General features: G+C 51.5%; 1 protein-coding gene across 1 annotated transcript; it reads right to left on the bottom strand.

The window, feature by feature from the left end:
• Window positions 1-9203: 9203 nt before the first annotated feature.
• LOC136570487 (olfactory receptor 14J1-like) lies at window positions 9204-10148 on the bottom strand. Its single transcript, XM_066570950.1, has one exon. The coding sequence runs from the start codon at window positions 9966-9968 to the stop codon at window positions 9204-9206; it is 765 nt and encodes a 254-aa protein (XP_066427047.1). The 5' UTR covers window positions 9969-10148.
• Window positions 10149-18791: the final 8643 nt, after the last annotated feature.

Here is an 18791-nt window from a genome sequence, read left to right as displayed (position 1 = left end):
GACAAAGTGGGATTGATTGGCAGCCATGGAGGGTCTTGATTTTCATATCTGTTCAAACTGCATGAGGAGGTGCTGGGGATCAATATCAACTAAGAATTGCTGATAGCAAACTATAAACAGGGAAAGAAAAGTAATAAGACAAAACAATTCATTATTTTGAATATAGTAGATTCCCTTTGAATACACTTCTGAAGTTTGTCTAATTAACCACAGAAGAATTGAAGACTTGAATTATTCCCATGGGCTTGTCTTGTTTGGGTGTTTTGAACAAATGTGAATGAGCCTTTGTCACTGAGTTTCTCAACTGAAGAGCTCAAGAAAGAAGAGGCCTCTGCAAAAGTAAATTTCATCACCAACCTCCAAGGTGCTGAGGATCCATCCTGATCAGAGCAGGAATGAGCAGAAATGGGCACAGCTTTGTGGCTGGCCCAGCTTTGGGATGGGCCCTGGGCCTGGAGCAGGAGCAGCTCTTGAGGGCCCCAAGGCCGGGGCTCTTGTGCTGCCCTGGGCAGATGGGATGGCAGCAGGGGCTGCAGAGCTCTCAGCATCTCCTGCAGAGGAGAGCAGGGCAGCCAGGGAGCCTCCTTTCCCTTGGCCAGGCACCTTCCCCCATGGTGGGGCTGAGTCCTGTGGCAGCTGCAGCTGCTGCTGTGCCCTTGGCAGGGGCTGAGGCCGTGGGCCAGTGCCCAGAGCAGCCTGGCCTGAGCAGAGCTGTGGGGCCAGAGCCCGCTGGGCTGGGCTGGGCTCAGAGAGGCCCTTGGTGCTGCCCAGAGCTCAGGGCAGCTGGCAGAGCTTGCAGGGAGCTGGGCTGGGCTCAGAGAGCCTGGCCCAGAAACCATCAGTGTCCATCTCAGCCTGGCTGAGCGTGCAGGGGCCAAGAAGAGCAGCCCAGGCTCTGCAAGTTCTCTGGGTGGGAGCTGAGCTTGTGAGCCATGAGCCCTACCCAGTGCTGGGGCTGCACCTCCAGCTCCAGAGGAGATGGGACAGATGGGAGCAGAGACAAATCATTCCTGCTGCATTCTTTCTTGTGTTTGCCTTTACAGGTGACCTGGATCCATATGTAGGGGAGGTGTTTTGTGTCAGATAACACTGGTAGAGTGAGAAAAATAGGAGTTTTTAGCTGAAAATAATATTTCATGAATGATATACAATGAGAAAAAAAATGACACATATGATCAGAAGAGCATCTGAGTTTTTCAGAGGAGGAGAGACTCATTGAGGTTCCAGTGGTCAAAGCTGCTCAAATTCTTTCCTCAGGCCTTCCTTGAGATGAGAGGTGACCACCAGAGGCCAAGGCCAGCCAGAGCTCTCTGTCCTGGCAGCTTTTCTCTGGGAGAACCCTTGCATATAGGGAATTTTTCAGGGGGAGTGTCCGTTTTGGCCATGGGCACCTGGGAAGATGGATGGTTCTTTTCCTTAGGAAGGAAAGCCCAGAGCCCCAGGGTTTCAGGGGCACATGAGAACAGACCCCCAGCATGCTGAAGTCAGTTGAGCCAGTCAGGCCAAGCCAACCACACTTGTTCCATGTTCCCTTGGATTCATGGGGCCCCGCAGTGTCACAAGGCTGCCTTAGTTCCACGAGGCCCTGCAGTGTCATGGTGGCCCCTTGGCTCCATGAGGCAAAGCAGAATCAGAATGGCCCCTTGGTTCCATGGAGCACCACGGTGTCACCATGGTCCCATTGGTTCCACAGAGCCCCTCAGTGTAACAATGGACCTTTGGTTCCATGAGGTTCCTCAGTGTCTCAGTGGCCCCTTGGCTCCGTGTGGCCCCGCTGTGTCACAGTGCCAGGTGGTTCCATGAGGCCCCACAGTGTCCAAATGGTCTCCTTGGTTCTGGGAAGCCCCACAGAGCCACAAGGGACCCTTGGTTCCAGGAGGCCTTGCGGTGTCACAATGGACTTTTGGTTCCAAGAGCTTTTGTACTGTCAACAATGCTCTGAGCACTGCAGTGTCACCATGGATCCTTTGTTCCATGAGGTTCCAGAGCATAACATGATCCCCTTGATTCCAGAAGGTTCTGCAGTGTCCCAATGGACCATTGGTTCCATGCAGCCCCACACTGTCACAATGACCCCATGGCTCCAGGAGCTTCCACACTGTCAGCAATGCTCTCCTTGGTTCCATGAGGCCTTGCTCTGGTACAATGGACTTTTGGTTCCATGGGGTTCCAGTGCATCACCAGGGACCCTTTGTTCCATGGGGTTCCACAGTGTCACAGTTGAATCCTTGGGTTGTCAGCTGCTGCTGTGACCAAATGTCTGAAATATCAGAATAGGACTCCATAACACTCATTTGCTATTAAAGAGGGAATCATATATTGAGGCCTAAGGTGCAACATGGAATAACTCCTAACCTTATGAGGACATGTAATTCTACCAGTGTATTGCTTATACACAGTCACTAAATGCCAATTACAATTTACCCATTTCCATAAAACCCACCCCAAGTTCCCAGATTCACTCCTTGTTTTCTCTATCCCTGCAACCTTGAGCCAGATGTCTTCTTCTTCTCTTCCAAGCATCCTTGCTGGGAAAGCAGCCCCTGCATGCCTTGTTCCTGTGCTGAAAGTTCCCAGGCAGGGTAAAAATGGAAGGAACCCTTTTGGTATCAGCCCAAGGCTTTGTGTGGGCAGGCAGAGGCAGGCAGGAGGCAGAGCTGCCAGCAAAGGAAGGGCCCAGCCAGGTGGGGCAGCCAGGGGATGCCGACAGCCTGCAGGGACAGAGGCGCAGGGCAGGGACATCGTAGGACAGCCTGGGCTGCACAGGGCACAGGCATGGGCAGCAGCTGCAAGACAGCCCTGCCAGAGCCAACTTGGGCAGCACTTTGGCCATGGCTGCTGGGCCTGGGCCTGAGGCAGGAGCAGGAGACAAGTGACCCTTGCAGGCCTGGGGCCTCATGGCCTCCTTGTCCCTGCTCAGCAGCCGGGCAGGGGCCGCCCCTGCTCCTGTCCTTGGCATTGCACATCCCCACATGCCAGTGCCCATCCCGGCAAGAGCCCTGATCAAGGAGGGAGGGACAGGATCTGCCTGGCCAGGCCCTGGGGCTCAGGCCTTGGCCCTTGGCATTCCTCAAACACATCCAGCTTTGCTCAGCACCAGAGACACCTTGGCCTTGTTTGTCCCCAGCTGTCATCACTGCCTCCAGGGTTGTGTTCTAACTGGAACCTGGGGACACTTTCCCTGTCGTGTCCCTCAGTGGGACCCATTAAAACTTTAAGAAACTTCAGAGTTTCAATTTAATTTTGAGTTCTTGAGAAGTTTTTTGATCACTCTCTCAGGGACTGAGTCTGATGTAAACAACACCAAATGCCAGAGAGGGTCATTAGAGTTTTCCTAGTCCAGTGATGGAGAAAGATTTCAAAGAACTTGAAAGAAATACACATTCCTGTTTTAAAGGACGTATTTTATTTTATTTCTCTTTAGAGCAGAGGTGTTTGCAGCATTCTGTGATTGATATTGACTCAGGGTCTCTCCTCAGCAGCTCTGGCCTGCTCACAGAAGCTGTGCCTGGAGCTCTGACCCAGTGTGGACAACCTTGCTCCACACTGCCCAGCCCCATCCTGTCTGTCCTCACTCCCCTGGGACCTGCTGTGCTTGGAGAGCTGGCTGCACTCAGTCTAAGAGGGGTTTTCCCTTTTTGTATTTTTTGAAGCAATCTGAAACTCCTGAGTTTCTCCACTGCAAACAGACACACTGCTCAGGTTTGTGCCAGCCCCAGGTGCCACCAAAGCCACTGCAGAGCTGCCCTGGGCCAGCTGTGAGGGTGGATCATCAGCCCAAGCTGCACTGGGCCACTGCAAGGGGCTGTGGCCATGGGCACTGCACTGACCCCACTGCTGGGTTTGGCTGCCACGGCCACTGTGAGAAATTAAACTGTCCTTGGAAACACTGGGGAGGACTGGGACATAGTGGGGAACATGAGAAATGCTGAGGGGCAATCTGGGTGGAGTGGGATGGACTGTGGGGGTGCACTGAGACACACTGGGACATACCAGGACATACTGGGAGTGATACTGGGGGATACTGGGGCAAAGTGGGGACATTGCATAGAAGACTGGGGCCACTGGGGCATCCTACTGATGATACTTGGGGGGAACTGGAAGGATCTGGGAATAAACTCAGGTGTATTGGGAGGGACTGGGCTGTACTGGGATTGTACTGATCTGTACTGGGGATGAACTGTGCTGTACTGGGAGGGAATGGAGGAGGGTGAATTTGCTGTTCCCGCCTCCTCCACATCCCATTTGCCGAGGCTCCCGCCCATCACCGCTCACAGCTAATCAGCGCTAGGGATCAGGGCCTTGGGGGCGGTGCCTAGAGTAGGCGCCATCTTTTCCTTTAGCCTACAACTCCCGTCATGCCCCGCGGCCGGATACAGCCCATATGCAACCGGGACTACAACTCCCGTCATGCCCCGTGCTCCACAGAACCCCGGGATCTCCCTCCATCTGTCCCATAAGTGTCCCCTAGACCCTGAAGGATCCCTCAGTGCCCCCTCAGTGCCTATCTGGGAGCCCACAAAAGCGTCCCCAGATCCCCTGAGTGCTCCCAACCCCACAGATGCCCGGTACAGCCACTTCTGGGAATTCATCTCCTCTCATCCCCCGTGGCCCCAGAGCCCCTCAGAACACAGTCCCCTGCATAAAACTCCTGCCCTGCCCCGCGCCCTGAAGAACTCGGTTAGAGCTCCCCGAGCTTCCCACAAGGGCCCCTGAACCGCTTAGGTTTCCCCGAGGACCTCAAGTCGGGGCTCGGACGCAAAAGTGTCCCCCAGGTGCCTTCCCGGACCCTCAAACGCCGCATTCCAACTACTTCCGGGACTACAGCTCCCATCACACTCCGCGGCGCACGTCCAGCGCTATTCAAGCCAGGACTTCATCTCCCGTCATGCCCCGCGCCCCTCCGACAGCCATTGCAGCTGCGCCTCGAATTCCCGTGATGCTCCGCGGCCCCGTTAAACCGTATGATACCCGCGCCTACAACTCCCATCACCCCCCGCGCCCCAGAAAGCCCCGTCAGAGCCCCCCAAGGGCCGTCCCGGACCCCGAAGGGCCCCAAATTCCCCTCCCTGACCTCCAAGGGCCCCCCTCGATCCCCAAGTGCTGCCCCGGACCCCGAACTGTCCCTCAGAATCCCCGAGTGCCCCGTCCAAGTGCCCACCCGGCTGCCCCAAGTGTCCTCCAGACCCTCAAGTTCTCTCTGAATTCCCTCCCCAGACCCAGAAGTGCCCCAAATGAGCCCCAGAAGTGTCTTCAGGGACCCCAAAGTGCCCCCTCTTGACTATATCAGAGAAAAAGATGATAAAAAGATGACAAAAAGACTACAAATATAACTAATTAGCATAAAGAGGAAGAAATAAATAGCCTATGGATATTAATTAATTAATGAAGGTAATTGTGTTTCTTAGAATCAGAGACCAATAATTTTTTTGGTTGCTAAAAATGTATAGATTTTTAAACCAAAATATAAAAATAATGTAATAAAAATAATGAAGGATATTATTATAAATTATAGAATAATATATTTATAATTTTTTTATTCAATTTTATTTATAAGGAAAATGGTTAAATTTTTGGATATGTTTTGGGATGTCAGTCTCAGGTGAGTGATGTCAGACATGGTGAGGCTGGGGGTGAGGAGCAGGTTGTCCAAACAGGCTCAGCCCAAAAGGGGCTCATTCTTCTCTGTGCCCAGACCTCCTAAGGAGACATTCAGCATCAAGATCACCTGGGGAATGCTTCCATCCCCTCTTCTCATAACTGGAAAATAAAAAAAAATACTCATTTGATTAAAAAACCAAAAATCATGAGGTGCACTTTGGAATCTTCCTCCTGAAGAGAACTCCAAACTGACTCCAATCACTGCACAAGGCCTGGAGACTCAAAGGCAATGGAAGGGAGACAAAGAGCTCCTGAGGGCTTTCTGGATTTTAATCAGCCCCACGCTGGATTTGGGGCTGGGTCCAGGAGCCTCAGGCACGGAGAGAAGGATGAAGAAGCTGCTCAAAGAGTCAGCAGCAAAACTCCAAGTGCCTTGGAGCATGGCTGAGCCCCAGTGAGGGCAGGGAGGGCCAAAGGCTGCCCAGGGCCTGGTGAGAGCAGATCCTTGAGGCCAGGATTGCAGGGAGCCCAAGGCTCTGAGCAGGGAACTGCAGTGCTGAGCAAGGCCTGGCTTGGCTGCAGGAAGCAGAAAGGCCAAGGCCTGAGCCCAGCCTGGGCCAGCAGGGCCTGTCCCTCACGGCTGCCTCGGGGCTCTTGGTGGGCCAGGGGGATGTGAGGGGCAGCAAGGACAAATGGCATCAACCTGCAGCCCCTGCCAGCCTCCCCAGGGAGGCCGAGGGAGAAGCAAAGTGCAGCCCCTGCCAGGAAAGTTCCTCCTGTGGGGCCTCCAGAGGCGCTGCCCGAGCCCAGGGCACAAAGGCCTGGCTGCCTGTGGCCCTGCCAGCCCTGCCCAGCCCTTGGCCATCTGTCCTGCAGGCTGTGGCCCCTGGGCGTGCTGCTCCTCTGCCCTGGCCGGCTGCACTCGCCCATCTCGCTGTCCCCCAGCATTTCTCACCCAGCGTTTCTGTGCCCTCCCTGGGCTCCCTGCACCCAGCGCTGCCGGCTCCTGGCACACAGAGCCCGGCCATGGCCCAGCCTCACGCTGCCACACCTCCAGCACCAACATTCTGCCCTGCGAGGGACTTTGCATTCTCCTTAGCTCCAGCCTGAACCTTCCAAGCTGCAATTTGGGGAGGTTTCCTGCAATTCCCACTGCCAAGCAAAGCTCTGTCTCCTGCTGGTCACAAACAGAGAAGGGCTGGAGGGAGATGTGGTGGTCAGAGGCTGTTTGGGGCACAGTGACCATGAAATTACTGAGTTTTTAAACATTCTGTGAAAGGAGGGGCATCAAGAAGTCTTTTACACTCAAGTTACTGAGAGCAGACTTCAGCCTATTCAGGATTGATTTGGGAAGTATCAAATAAGGTACTGATTTTTTAAAGGGAAACAGCCCTTAAAAACAAAGGATTTCAGGAAGGCTGGACACCCTTCAAGAAAGAAATTTTGAAGGAGCAGGAACAGCCTGTCCCTCTGTGCCCAAAATGAGCTAGAATGAAAAGGACTGGCCTGACTGGACATGGAGCTTTTTCCAGGAACTCAAGGGAAAAAAGAGGGTGCATCATTATTGCAGAGAGGGGCAGGCAACTCAGGAAGTGTTTTAGGATGTTGTTAGGTCATGCATGTCCCAGATTGCTAGGCAAGATGGATTCTATTTGCCAGTTGTCTTCTGTTAATTGGGCAGTTTTCCTTATCTCTTCCACAAGAACTCCTCCCTCAGGGGAGACATCTGCTGATACTGGGCTATTGAATGTCACTGCATGGCTGATAAGAACTACAGCATCCCATTGGGAGATGCTCCGCCCAGAGGGAGGAGCCAAGCATTCCTACCCAAATATCATCTTGAAATTCTGGAACACCAGCACAGCTTCTCCTCTGGATTTCCCAGAAGAACAGCTGCCTCTTCCACTGGATCTTCAGAGGAAGACTACACCTTTCTACAGGGTCCCTTCTCCAACAGAACCACACCTGACACTCCAGGAGGGCTGCAGCCACAATTCCAATTGGACTGCTACCAACACCCTGACCCACAGGGTGTCAGGTTGTGTTCTGACTCTGTCAGTGTTGTTTTGGTTTACTGCATTGTTTACTTTATCTTTTTATTTTCTTTCCTAATAAGGAACGGCTCTTCCTGCTTCCATATTTTTGCCTGAGAGTCCCCTTAATTTAAAATTGATAACAATTTGGAGGGAAGGGATTTACATTTTCCATTTCAGGGGAGGCTCCTGCCTTCCTTAGCAAACACCTGTCATTCCAAACCAAGACAATGCAGAAAGAAAATTAGAGAGGTGAAAGTGTAATAGCTGCTGGCCACTTCTTTGAAGAATATAAAAAATATTTTTTATTAATGCATTAATGGCAAAGGAGTGAAGAGGAACACCTCCATTCCTTATTGGGGGGATATGCTAACCAAAGCTGAGGAAAAGGCTGAGGTACTTAACCCCTTCTTTGCGTCAATTTTCAACAATAAGACAGGTTGTCCTCAGGACAAGTGTTCTCCTGAGCTGGTAGATGGGCACAGGCAGCAGAACAGCCCCCCTGTAATCCAGGGCGAAGCAGCTGGGGACCTGCTGAGCCACTCAGATGCTCACAGGTGTCTCTGGGAGCAGATGGGATCCATCCCAGGGGGATGGGGGAGCTGTGGATGAGCTCCCCAAGCTGCTCTCCATCATTTGCCATCAGTCCTGGCTCAGCAGGGAGGTTCCAGAGCACTGGAGGTGCCAAGGTGAGCCCATCCCCAAGAAGGGCTGGAAGGAGCAGCTGGGGAACTCCAGGCCTGTCAGCCTGACCTGGGTGCCTGGCAAGGTTATGGAACAGATCACCTTGAGTGCCATCACAGGGCACCCACAGGATGGCCGAGGGATCAGAGCCAGCCAGTGTGAATTTCAATGTCTGCACTGATGATCTGCATGAGGGGACTGAGTCCAGCATCAGCAAATCTGCATATGACACCAAGCTGGGTGTGAGTGTGTATCTGCTGAAAGGTAGGAGGGCTCTGCAGAGGGACCTGGACAGGCTGGATCCAGGGCCCAAATCCAGCAAGGTGAGGTTGAACAAGACCAAGTGCTGGCTCCTGCACTTTGGCCACAACAACCCCTGCAGCGCTACAGGCTGGGGACAGAGTGGCTGGAGAGCGGCCAGGCAGAAAGGGACCTGGGGGCACTGATGGACAGCAGGCTGGACATGAGGCAGCAGTGTGCCCAGGTGGGCAAGAAGGCCCATGGCTCCTGGCCTGGACCAGGAATGGTGTGGCCAGCAGGAGCAGAGCTGCTGTGCCACCCATGACATGGCCCCAGCTCTGCACACAGACATTGCTGCTGCAGCTCCAGGGAAGGGAACAAAAGGGGAATTGCCAGGGAAGACTTTGCTGGGAGATGGTTTTGGTCACTTAAAATCACTGAGAGCAGAGGTCCTCATGGACACAGTCTGAGGCCACAGCAAAGGTGGAGAAAAACAAAATGAAATATGACAAAAACAGTGCCATTTCTTCTAGACAAGATTAAAAGACTAAGACAAAGGAAAGAAAAGAACAAATGAAATACGAAACCCAAGTACTATCAAAGACAAAATTTATTGCAAATGACTTACAGAAACTTGCCAGCAGTTTAATGTTTCTGAAATTGTCCAGCCATCAGTCTCCACACTGCAGCCTTGAGCTCCTGGTTCCTCAGGCTGTAGATGAGGGGGTTCAGGACTGGGGGCACCACGGAATATTGAACTGACACTGCCAGATCCAGGGATGGGGAAGAGATGGAGGGGGGCTTCAGGTAGGCAAAAAATGAGGTGCTGAGGAAGAGAGAGACCACGGCCAGGTGAGGGAGGCAGGTGGAAAAGGCTTTGTGCCGTCCCTGCTCAGAGGGGATCCTCAGCACGGCCCTGAAGATCTGCACATAGGAGAAAACAATGAACACAAAACAAACAAACAACAGAAAAGCACTAACCACAATGACCCCAAGTTTCCTGAGGTAGGATTTGGAGCAGGAGAGCTTGAGGATCTGTGGGATTTCACAGAAGAACTGGCCGAGGGCATTGCCATGGCACAGGGGCAGGGAAAATGTATTGGCTGTGTGCAGCAGAGCATTGAGAAAGCCACTGGCCCAGGCAGCTGCTGCCATATGGGCACAAGCTCTGCTGCCCAGGAGGGTCCCATAGTGCAGGGGTTTGCAGATGGACACGTAGCGGTCGTAGCACATGACGGTCAGGAGGGAAACCTCTGCTGAAATAAAAAAGGCAAACAGAAACACCTGTGCAGCACATCCTGAGTAGGAGATGGTGCTGGTGTCCCAGAGGGAATTGTGCATGGCTTTGGGGACAGTGGTGCAGATGGAGCCCAGGTCGCTGAGGGCCAGGTTGAGAAGGAAGAAGAACATGGGCGTGTGCAGGTGGTGGCCGCAGGCTACGGCGCTGATGATGAGGCCGTTGCCCAGGAGGGCAGCCAGGGAGATGCCCAGCAAGAGGCAGAAGTGCAGGAGCTGCAGCTGCCGCGTGTCTGCCAATGCCAGCAGGAGGAAGTGCCTGATGGAGCTGCTGTTGGAGATTCCTTCACTCTGGGCATGGTGGACTGTTGAAACAAGACATTGACAAGCTCTTTGAGTCAATCCTATGGGTTATTTTAGGAATTCTCTAAAAACTACTCCTCTACATGTGGCGGAACTTCACTCAACATTTTTATTTTTGAGCTTGGGTTTGTGCTCCTGAGTTCCTGCCTCATCTTCAGCATTGCTCTCAGCCTGAACCCTGGGAAGCCCAGAGGGAAAACAGGGCTCCCTGTGTCCCAGTGCAGTCAGACCTGCTGGTCCCCACACAGGTGCCCTTTGCTTATTGCGCCTTCCTCTAGTTCAGCATGATTGAAATTAAAATGTGCTTGAAAAATAAAGTGGAGTTTTTAAAGACTCGAGTTTAAAAGTCAGTTTCTCTAAGCCCTTCTCTCTTTCCCTGTGCAGCTGGACAGGACTGGATACCAAGGGTTGCTCTGTCTCTCTGCTGCCCGGAGTTGTGCCTGCTGGGAGCTGTTTCTCTCTATCCAAGCCTTGTCCCTGCCAGTGCTGCCAGAGCCCAGCCCAGCCCTGGCGGCTCAGCTCTGCCCTGCAGACCCCTCCCAGCACAGGGCACTGCCCAGGGGCATCTCCCTGGCAGCAGGGCCTTAAGGGCAGGCCAGACAAACAGAGATGCTGCAAGCCAAGGTGCTGCTGCTGCTGTCTGTAGGGAGAGGAGGCTGAGGAGGCACTTTCTGAGGGAGATCTGAGGCCCATCTGCTGATGCCCAGGCTGACAGTGCAGGAGGTTCAGTGACACAGCCAAAGCTGACAGCCCCTTTGCCTTCCCTTTAGGAGAAAGCTGAGAGCAGCCCTGGCCATGCAGCACCATCTCCAGAGCAGGAGGAATCTGCCCTGATGGGGGTGGCTCCTTGCACCTGGAACTTCTCCCCTGCAGCGTCCATGGGGAGCTGCCCGGCAGGCTGAGAGCTGCCCCTGGCAGGTGGCACATGCCCTGGGCTGGCCAAGAGCCCTGAGGGCTGCAGGAGCTGCTGTGCAGGACAGCCCTGGGCAGCCCTGGCTGCAGCCCCAGCTTCAGCCCCTGCAGCCGTCCCTGGCAGCAGGAGCCGTCCTGCCCTGTCCCTCTGACGGTGCCCAGGGCAGCCCCACTCTGCAGCACATCCTCCTCCTCCTCCTCCTGCTCCTCCTCCTCCTCCTGTGCCACAGAGAAACTGGGAGAGTCCTCCTGACACATCCCCCAGGCTCTGGGGTGTGCTGGCTTCAGGAGATCCCTCCAGGAGCACTGGGGACATTGCCCTGCACCCACACACTCACCATGCACAGGGCTGTGAAGATCTTTCCCCAAGTGAAGTCTCAGCTCAATGTCTTCCCAATCCTGATTGCCTTCAGCCTGTCTCTGCCTGGCTCCTGTCCCCTCAGTGCCTGCAGGCAGAGCCCTCAGCCCTGCTGGGCTGGGAGAGGAGCTGGCCCTGGGAAGAGCTGTTCCTTTAAAGCTCAGCAGCACAGACACAGCACAAGGACTTTAATGAGCCTCTCGGGGATTTGGTGTTGTTTACATCAGACTCAGTCCCTGAGAGAGTCTTCAAAAAACTTCTCAAGAACTCAAAATTAAATTGAAACTCTGAAGTTTCTTGAAGTTTTAACGTGTCCCACTGAGGAACACGACTGAGCAAGTGTCCCCAGGTTCCAGTTAGAGCAGAACCCTGGAGGCAGTGATGACAGATGTGGACAAACAAGGCCAAGGTGTCTCTGGTGCTGAGCAAAGCTGGATGTGTTTGAGGAATGCCAAGGGCCAAGGCCTGAGCCCCAGGGCTGGCCAGGCAGATCCTGTCCCTCCCTCCTTGCCCAGGGCTCTTGCCGGGATGGGCACTGGCATGTGGGGATGTGCAATGCCAAGGGCAGGAGCATGGGGCGGCCCCTGCCAGGCTGCTGAGCAGGGACAAGGAGGCCATGAGGCCCCAGGCCTGCAAGGGTCACTTGTCTCCTGCTCCTGCCTCAGGCCCAGGCCCAGCAGCCATGGCCAAAGTGCTGCCCAAGTTGGCTCTGGCAGGGCTGTCTTGCAGCTGCTGCCCATGCCTGTGCCCTGTGCAGCCCAGGCTGTCCTACGGTGTCCCTGCCCTGCGCCTCTGTCCCTGCAGGCTCTGGGAACAGTTCCCCCTGTATTTTTTGGACGCACACCTTGGCATATTAGAATGTTGTCCACATGGATGGCTACAGAACACCAAAACATACATTCTCATCCCTTTTTTCTGAAAATATAGGATCATAAGTCCCTATACTATCCTTTGGTGGTTTTCATTATAATGAAACTGACCTTTCTGAATAGAAGGGTGTCCTTCTTTGTGTGTAATATCTAATACAAAGGTAAAAATTATTAGGAATCATTTTAGGCATTGGAATTCATGACCATAGCACTCCAGGAAGGGGCCAAGTTAGAATCCATGTGTTTTGCAATACAACTATTGTTCTGGAAGCTTGAAACATAACTGAAGAGGATAACTGGGAAGTGACTTCTTCCTGCAGCCTTATGTTGCTTCTTTTTTAAGAAATTTGTGTGTAAAATTATAACTAATCTGATGTCACTTGTATTTTTAGAGGAAAAAAGGGGTGATTAAGGGTAACTAAGGCCTATCCGTCAGACATTCTATAAATCTTTAGATTACTGAGCTCCAAAGGATAAGTTATCATGGTATACCTTGATAAAGGGTCCCTTTATCAACACCATATGGACCACCCCACAGCTGGCCTTTGGACACTCAACTTTTCAGCTGCCTCATACAGACATGTTCATACACACAGACAAGAGTGCAAAAAGGTTTCTCATCTGACTCCACCAGATCCCACTGGCTCTGCAGAGCAGTCAGAAAATACACATTGAGTCTAATGAGGAAACAGGGCACTATGGAACAGTGCACGCTTGGCCTTACAAGCACACTCATCAGCATTTGTCAGCATCTGTCAGCATGACTGACCCCACTTATTGTATTCTTCCTCTATTTTCCTATGTCTATTTCTCTCCAAACCACCTTGATCCCTCCCTTTTCCTTCTCTGGTTCTTCCCCTAAGATTCCATATTAAGTCTAGTGAAATTCAAAAATGCTGCTTCCTTGCACCCCAATATTAACCCTGTAACACTAGGCACTGATACCAGCCATTCTGCAAAGCCATCTGGAGAGCCAATCTGCTGACTCATGGTGATAAGTTTTCTTCCCAGACCATGAGGCTGAGGTGCTCCTGGAACATCTGGGAATGTTTTTATTTATTTATTAAGAAATTTATTTTTAAATTTAATGTATTTTATTTATTTATTTAGCATCTTTTACCGTGGTCCACATGTTCCATATGGTATACCATGTCCCCTGCTACAGAAGACTCCAGTATCACTGCTCTTACTTTCAAAATGGAGATAATACAGAATAAACTTCTGTCCTTCAGTGGAACCAAACTACTGACAGAGGTCTGATGTGAATATCTCCTGGTCACCTTATGTTACAGTGATTGACAGGGGTGTTGGTCAAAAAATATCTCCCAGGGCTACAGCCATCTTTTGGCAATGTGGAACAGGTCTTGGACCACATAATTCATGTTGTAAAACTCATCCCCCAGCTGCCCCACCTAGCAGAGCCCTTCCTTTGCTGACAGCTCTGCCTCCTGCCTGCCTCTGCCTGCCCACACAAAGCCTTGCACTGACCCAGACTCCTTCTGAGGGATGTGTTGCACCACAGCCCTGCCCTGGGAGGGAAATTCCAGTCTCCTTATGTCCAGTCTGGACCTCCCCAGCTGCTATTTTTATTAATTCTTTCTTTTTCTGTCTTTTTTCTATTATGTCAAAAGGATCCACCATCTCTGAAAGCACCCTTCAGTCCCTCCCAGGGCTCTCCTCTGCTGTCCTCAGTCTCCACCCCACTGAGCACAGAGCTCCTCTGTCCCTGTACAGTGCTCATGTGCTTGAGGCCATGGGTGCCTGGACCAGAAGGACGGTTCTTTTCTACAGGAAGGAAACCACAGAGCCCCAGGGTTTTGAAGGCAAATCAGAGGCAGTCACCAGAGGCCAAGGCCAGCCAGACCTGTCTGTCCTTGCAGCTTTTGTCTGAAAGCAACCCTTGGATATTTGGGGAGTTTTGGAGGTGGAATTCCATTTCAGCCATGAGTGCCTGGACCAGAATGACAGTTCTTCTCCACAGGAAGGAAAGGGCAGAGCCCCACTGTTTCAAAGACTGATTAGAGGCAGCCCCAAGGAGGCCAAGGCCAGCCAGACCTGTTTGTCTTGGCAGCTTTTGTCTGGGAGCAGTCCTTGGGTAGATGAACTTTGGCAGGCCAAATCCCAGTTTTGTCCATGGGCGTCTGGATAAGAAGGACAGTTCTTTTCCATAGGAAGGGAAGTACAGAGCCCCAGTTTCACAGGCAGATGAGAGCTGGCCCTCAGGAAGCCAAGGGCACCTAGACAGTCCTGGCAGCTTTTGTCTGGGAGCTATCCTTGGATATAGGGAATTTTGGAGGCAGATTCCCAATTTTGGCTATGGACACCTGCATATGAAAGATGTTTTTTCCATGGAAAGAAAAGCTTGCCCCCCCTGTGTTTTGAAGGCAGATGGGAGATGGCCCCCAGGATGCCAAGGCCATCCAGAGCTGTCTGTTCTTGCAGGTTTCATATGGGATAATCTTTGGATATAATCAAATATGGAGGTAGAATCCCAATTTCAGCCATGAACCCCTGGAGGAAAAGGAGAGTTCTTTCCCACAGGAAGGAAAGCACAGAACTCCGGGGCTTCAGGAGCAGATGAGAAGCAACCCTCAACATGCCAAGGTCAGCTGGACCAGTTGAGCCAAGCCAACCAGAACTTTTCCATGTTCTTGGATCCTTGAGGCCCCTACAGTATGACAATTGCCCCTTGGTTCCATGAGGCCCTGTAGTATCACAACAGATTTTTGTTTCCATAAGGCCCAGTGATACCACAATGGTCTCCTTGGCTCTGCAGTGCCACAATGGCCCCTTGGTTCTATTGGGCTCCCCAGGATCACAACAGACTCTTGGTTCCACAAGGCCTGGCTCTGTCACACTGGCCCCTTGGTGCCATGGGGACTCAGAGTGCCAGAATGGTCTCATTGCTTCCATAAGGCCCTGCAGTGTCACACAGAGCTCCTTGGCTCCTTGAAACCATGAAGTACGGAATAGGCTCTTGATTCCATTGGACTTCTCACTGTCACATGAGTTCCTAGTTCCACCAAGCCCTGTAGTGTCACAATGGTCTCCTTGGTTCCCCAGAGTCAGAATGTCCCCGTGGTCTCATGGAGCCCCACTACGATCCCCTTGATTCCATGAGGCCCTGCAGTGTCTCAATGGCCCCTTGGTTCCAGTGGGTCCTGAAGTGTGGAGAGCTTTGTGGAGAGTTGGCTAGCTGAGAAAGGTCACGTTGACATAATACCATTGGTTAAGTTAGAAGGAGGCAAGTCTAGGATTCAGCAGTCAGTGTCCAACCACTGACAAGGACATTGTGCCCTTGGTGCAACAACTGGATAGAGGAGAGGATCTTTTGCCAAAAATATGATAGTTTCATCAGAATAACCACAAGAATGTAGAAGTAGTAACAAAATAATCATAAGAATATAGAAGTAGGCGTGGTTGACCGATAAGTAATTAACCAATAATGAGCTCAGCTTTGCAATTTGTATAAGCTTCATTAACACCAATATAAATATGTGTGAACTATCAATAAAGTTGGAGACTTGCTGATCACTCATATTGTGTGCCGCATTTCTTCCGCCGATCCGACAATTGGTGACCCCGCAACGTGATACCGGCAATGGCAACCACGGTGGATTGGTGTAGGAGTTCGGGTCCTGTCGCAGCAAGGACAGCGAACAAGCACGGCTGAAAAAGGGAAGGTGCCGTGCCCTGGGTGACTTTAACGGAGAGCCCGGCCGATACGTGCTGCCGAGACCTTGTAGGGCTGCAACAGCGCTGACCTTCTTAAAATGGATAGAGAAATGCAAGCAGCATATGATTTATTTACTAGCTTTTTACAAAAGCGTCAGGTTAAGGGCATAGATTTGCAGAAAGAGCTTCCTGGGTTGTTAGCTTATGGGTATGAACAGGGAGTTTTTCAAAATCCTCATACAGTTCATGAGTTAACAGAGTGGTGCAAATTTGGGGATAAACTGTGGGAGGCAATCATAGATGATAAAACTGCAAAAAAGTTGGGAAAGCTGTGGCGAGTTGTGCATGATGAGTTATGACAATATCAGGCAGAAGAAAAGGCTGCTCAGCAAGCTAGCGTGGCACATGAAAAGAATAAGGGACTGGTTTAATTGTCCGTTACCCCCTGCCACATCCACAGTCATTTTGCCACCAACATCGGCTCCTGCCTAAAGCAGCAGCTCACCCCCTGCGTGTGCTACAACAGCACCATCCGCACCGCCTGTGCCAAACCCTCCATCTCCTCCTCCTAGTAATGAGCCGATCCCTGGGTCAGAGAGTGACCTAGCAGGGGCCATTGCACAGGGGTGAAGGGAGGCATGGGCAGCGGTAGCAAAAGATATCATGGATACAGGGGATGAGGAGGCTATAAAAGCAGCTATGGATGTTGCTTGTCTGGTGATATATTCACCCATGGCAGGGGGCGGGTTTCAAGCAACAATAACTGCTCTAGACTGGGAGTTGTTGTCGCAATTACAGTCCACAGTTAGTCAATTTGGGGTAACCGGTGAGCCCACAAAACAAATGCTGGATTATATCTGGGGGACTCAGGTTTTGCTGCCGGCTGATTGCAGAGGAATAGCAAAGCTTATCTTCACTCAGCATCAGCAGCTCTTGTTTAATGCACACTGGCAGTCACTCTGTCAGGAATGTGTAGCAGTAATACGGCAGCCAGGCGACCCGTTACACGGGATAACCCTAGAGGAGTTAATGGGTCTCGGGCCTTTTCTTCGGACAGAAGCACAAGCGTTACTTGGTCCCGATAAGTGTCGGGAGGCGATGCGTCTGGTGCGGTTGGCTATAGATAGGATAAAAGAGCCAGGGGGGATTCCTTCTTATATGGGAATAAAGCAAAGAAGAGATGAGTCATTTGGATCTTTTATAGATAAGGTAGCCAATGCTATTGAGCGGGCAGGAGTCCCTGATTTCATGAAGGGTACTTTGTTAAAACAATGTGCACTTCAGAACAGTAATCAGGCTACAAAGAACATATTAAATACCCTAGGAGCTAATTGGTCTATAGAAGAAGCTTTAGAACAATTGGTGAATGTGCCCGTAGGGAATCAAGCGATGTTAGTAGATGCTATTAAGGAGTTAGGGGCAGGATTACAAAAACAGGCAGAAGCCTCACAGAGTCAGGTGTTAGCTGCTCTTACCCCCCTACAAGCAGCGGCAACAATTACTCCACAGGCTCCATCTACTGGCCGATTCAAATGTTACCGGTGTGGAGGCACAGGACACACGCGACGGGCCTGTCAAGCAGCCAGCGTCTGGTGCCAAAATTGTCGCTTGGATACCCACAACACTGGAGCCTGCCGACGCCGCTCGGGAAACGGGAAAGCCAGCGCGTCCACCAGCCGCCGCGCCCAGACACAAGTAGCTGCTGTCAACACCTCAGCCCAGCTTCCCTTCAACCAGCCACCACCGGGAGCCTCGGGCTGGACGTGGCAGCCGCAGCAGCAGTAACCTTGATGACCACCCAACCGGAAAAGGTTCCGACTGGAATAAAGGGACCAATCATTAATGATAGATTACCTATGGGAGCTTTGCTTCTGGGATGATCATCGGCCACCATAATGGGATTATTTGTTTTACCTGGGGTAATAGACGCTGATTATACAGGGGAAATTTGTGTTATGGTGCATACTCTTTTTCCACCTATACAAATCGAGAAAGGACAAAGGATAGCTCAATTGGTTCCTTTGGAACAAATGGCTAAAACTTTACCCCCTCGTCAATCACGGTCAAGAGGGGAGCGAGGATTTGGTTCCACTGGAGGACTCACTTTATTAACACTGAACCTGAATGATCGACCAAAGCGCACTGTAATACTGGATTATCGGGGTGAAAGGCAAACCTTGGAAGGATTATTGGATACTGGAGCAGACTCCAGCATTGTGAGTCCGGATTTTTGGCCCCACAACTGGCCATTACAGCCAACCACAGTGACAGTTACCAGGGTTGGAGGCCTAACACTTGCAAGAAAATCACCCATGTTATCTGTAACTATTGATGGAAAAACTTTGCAGAGTGTTTTATCAATTGTACCTTTGCCCCCTACTGTACAATGCCTTATTGGTCGGGACATTTTGGCTCAAATGGGAGTAGTACTGACAAACGAGCACCATTTAGGCTAATGGCCATTGCGTAGACTTTCCCAATCCCATTAACCTGGATCACGGGCGTTCCAGTGTGGGTTAAGCAACGGCTGTTAAAAAGGGAAAGTCTGGAACAAGTTCATATACTAGTACATGGACAATATACACAAGTTCATTTACAGTTGTCAACAAGTCCATGGAATACCCCTATCTTTGTTATTAAAAGGAAATTGGGGAAGTATCACTTAATACATGATTTGTGGGCTGTAAATGAACAAATGGAGCCTATGGGAGCCTTACAACCAGAATTACCTAACCCGGCTATGTTGCCAAGGGACTGGCCACTTTTGATTATTGATCTGAAGGACTGCTTTTTTACTATTGCTCTTCATCCTCGAGACAC

Source organism: Molothrus aeneus, unplaced genomic scaffold (assembly GCF_037042795.1).
Source record: "Molothrus aeneus isolate 106 unplaced genomic scaffold, BPBGC_Maene_1.0 scaffold_34, whole genome shotgun sequence".
Lineage (NCBI taxonomy): Eukaryota > Metazoa > Chordata > Aves > Passeriformes > Icteridae > Molothrus > Molothrus aeneus.
Note: the sequence above shows the minus strand (reverse complement) of the source record. Positions and strands in the feature narration are given on the sequence as shown.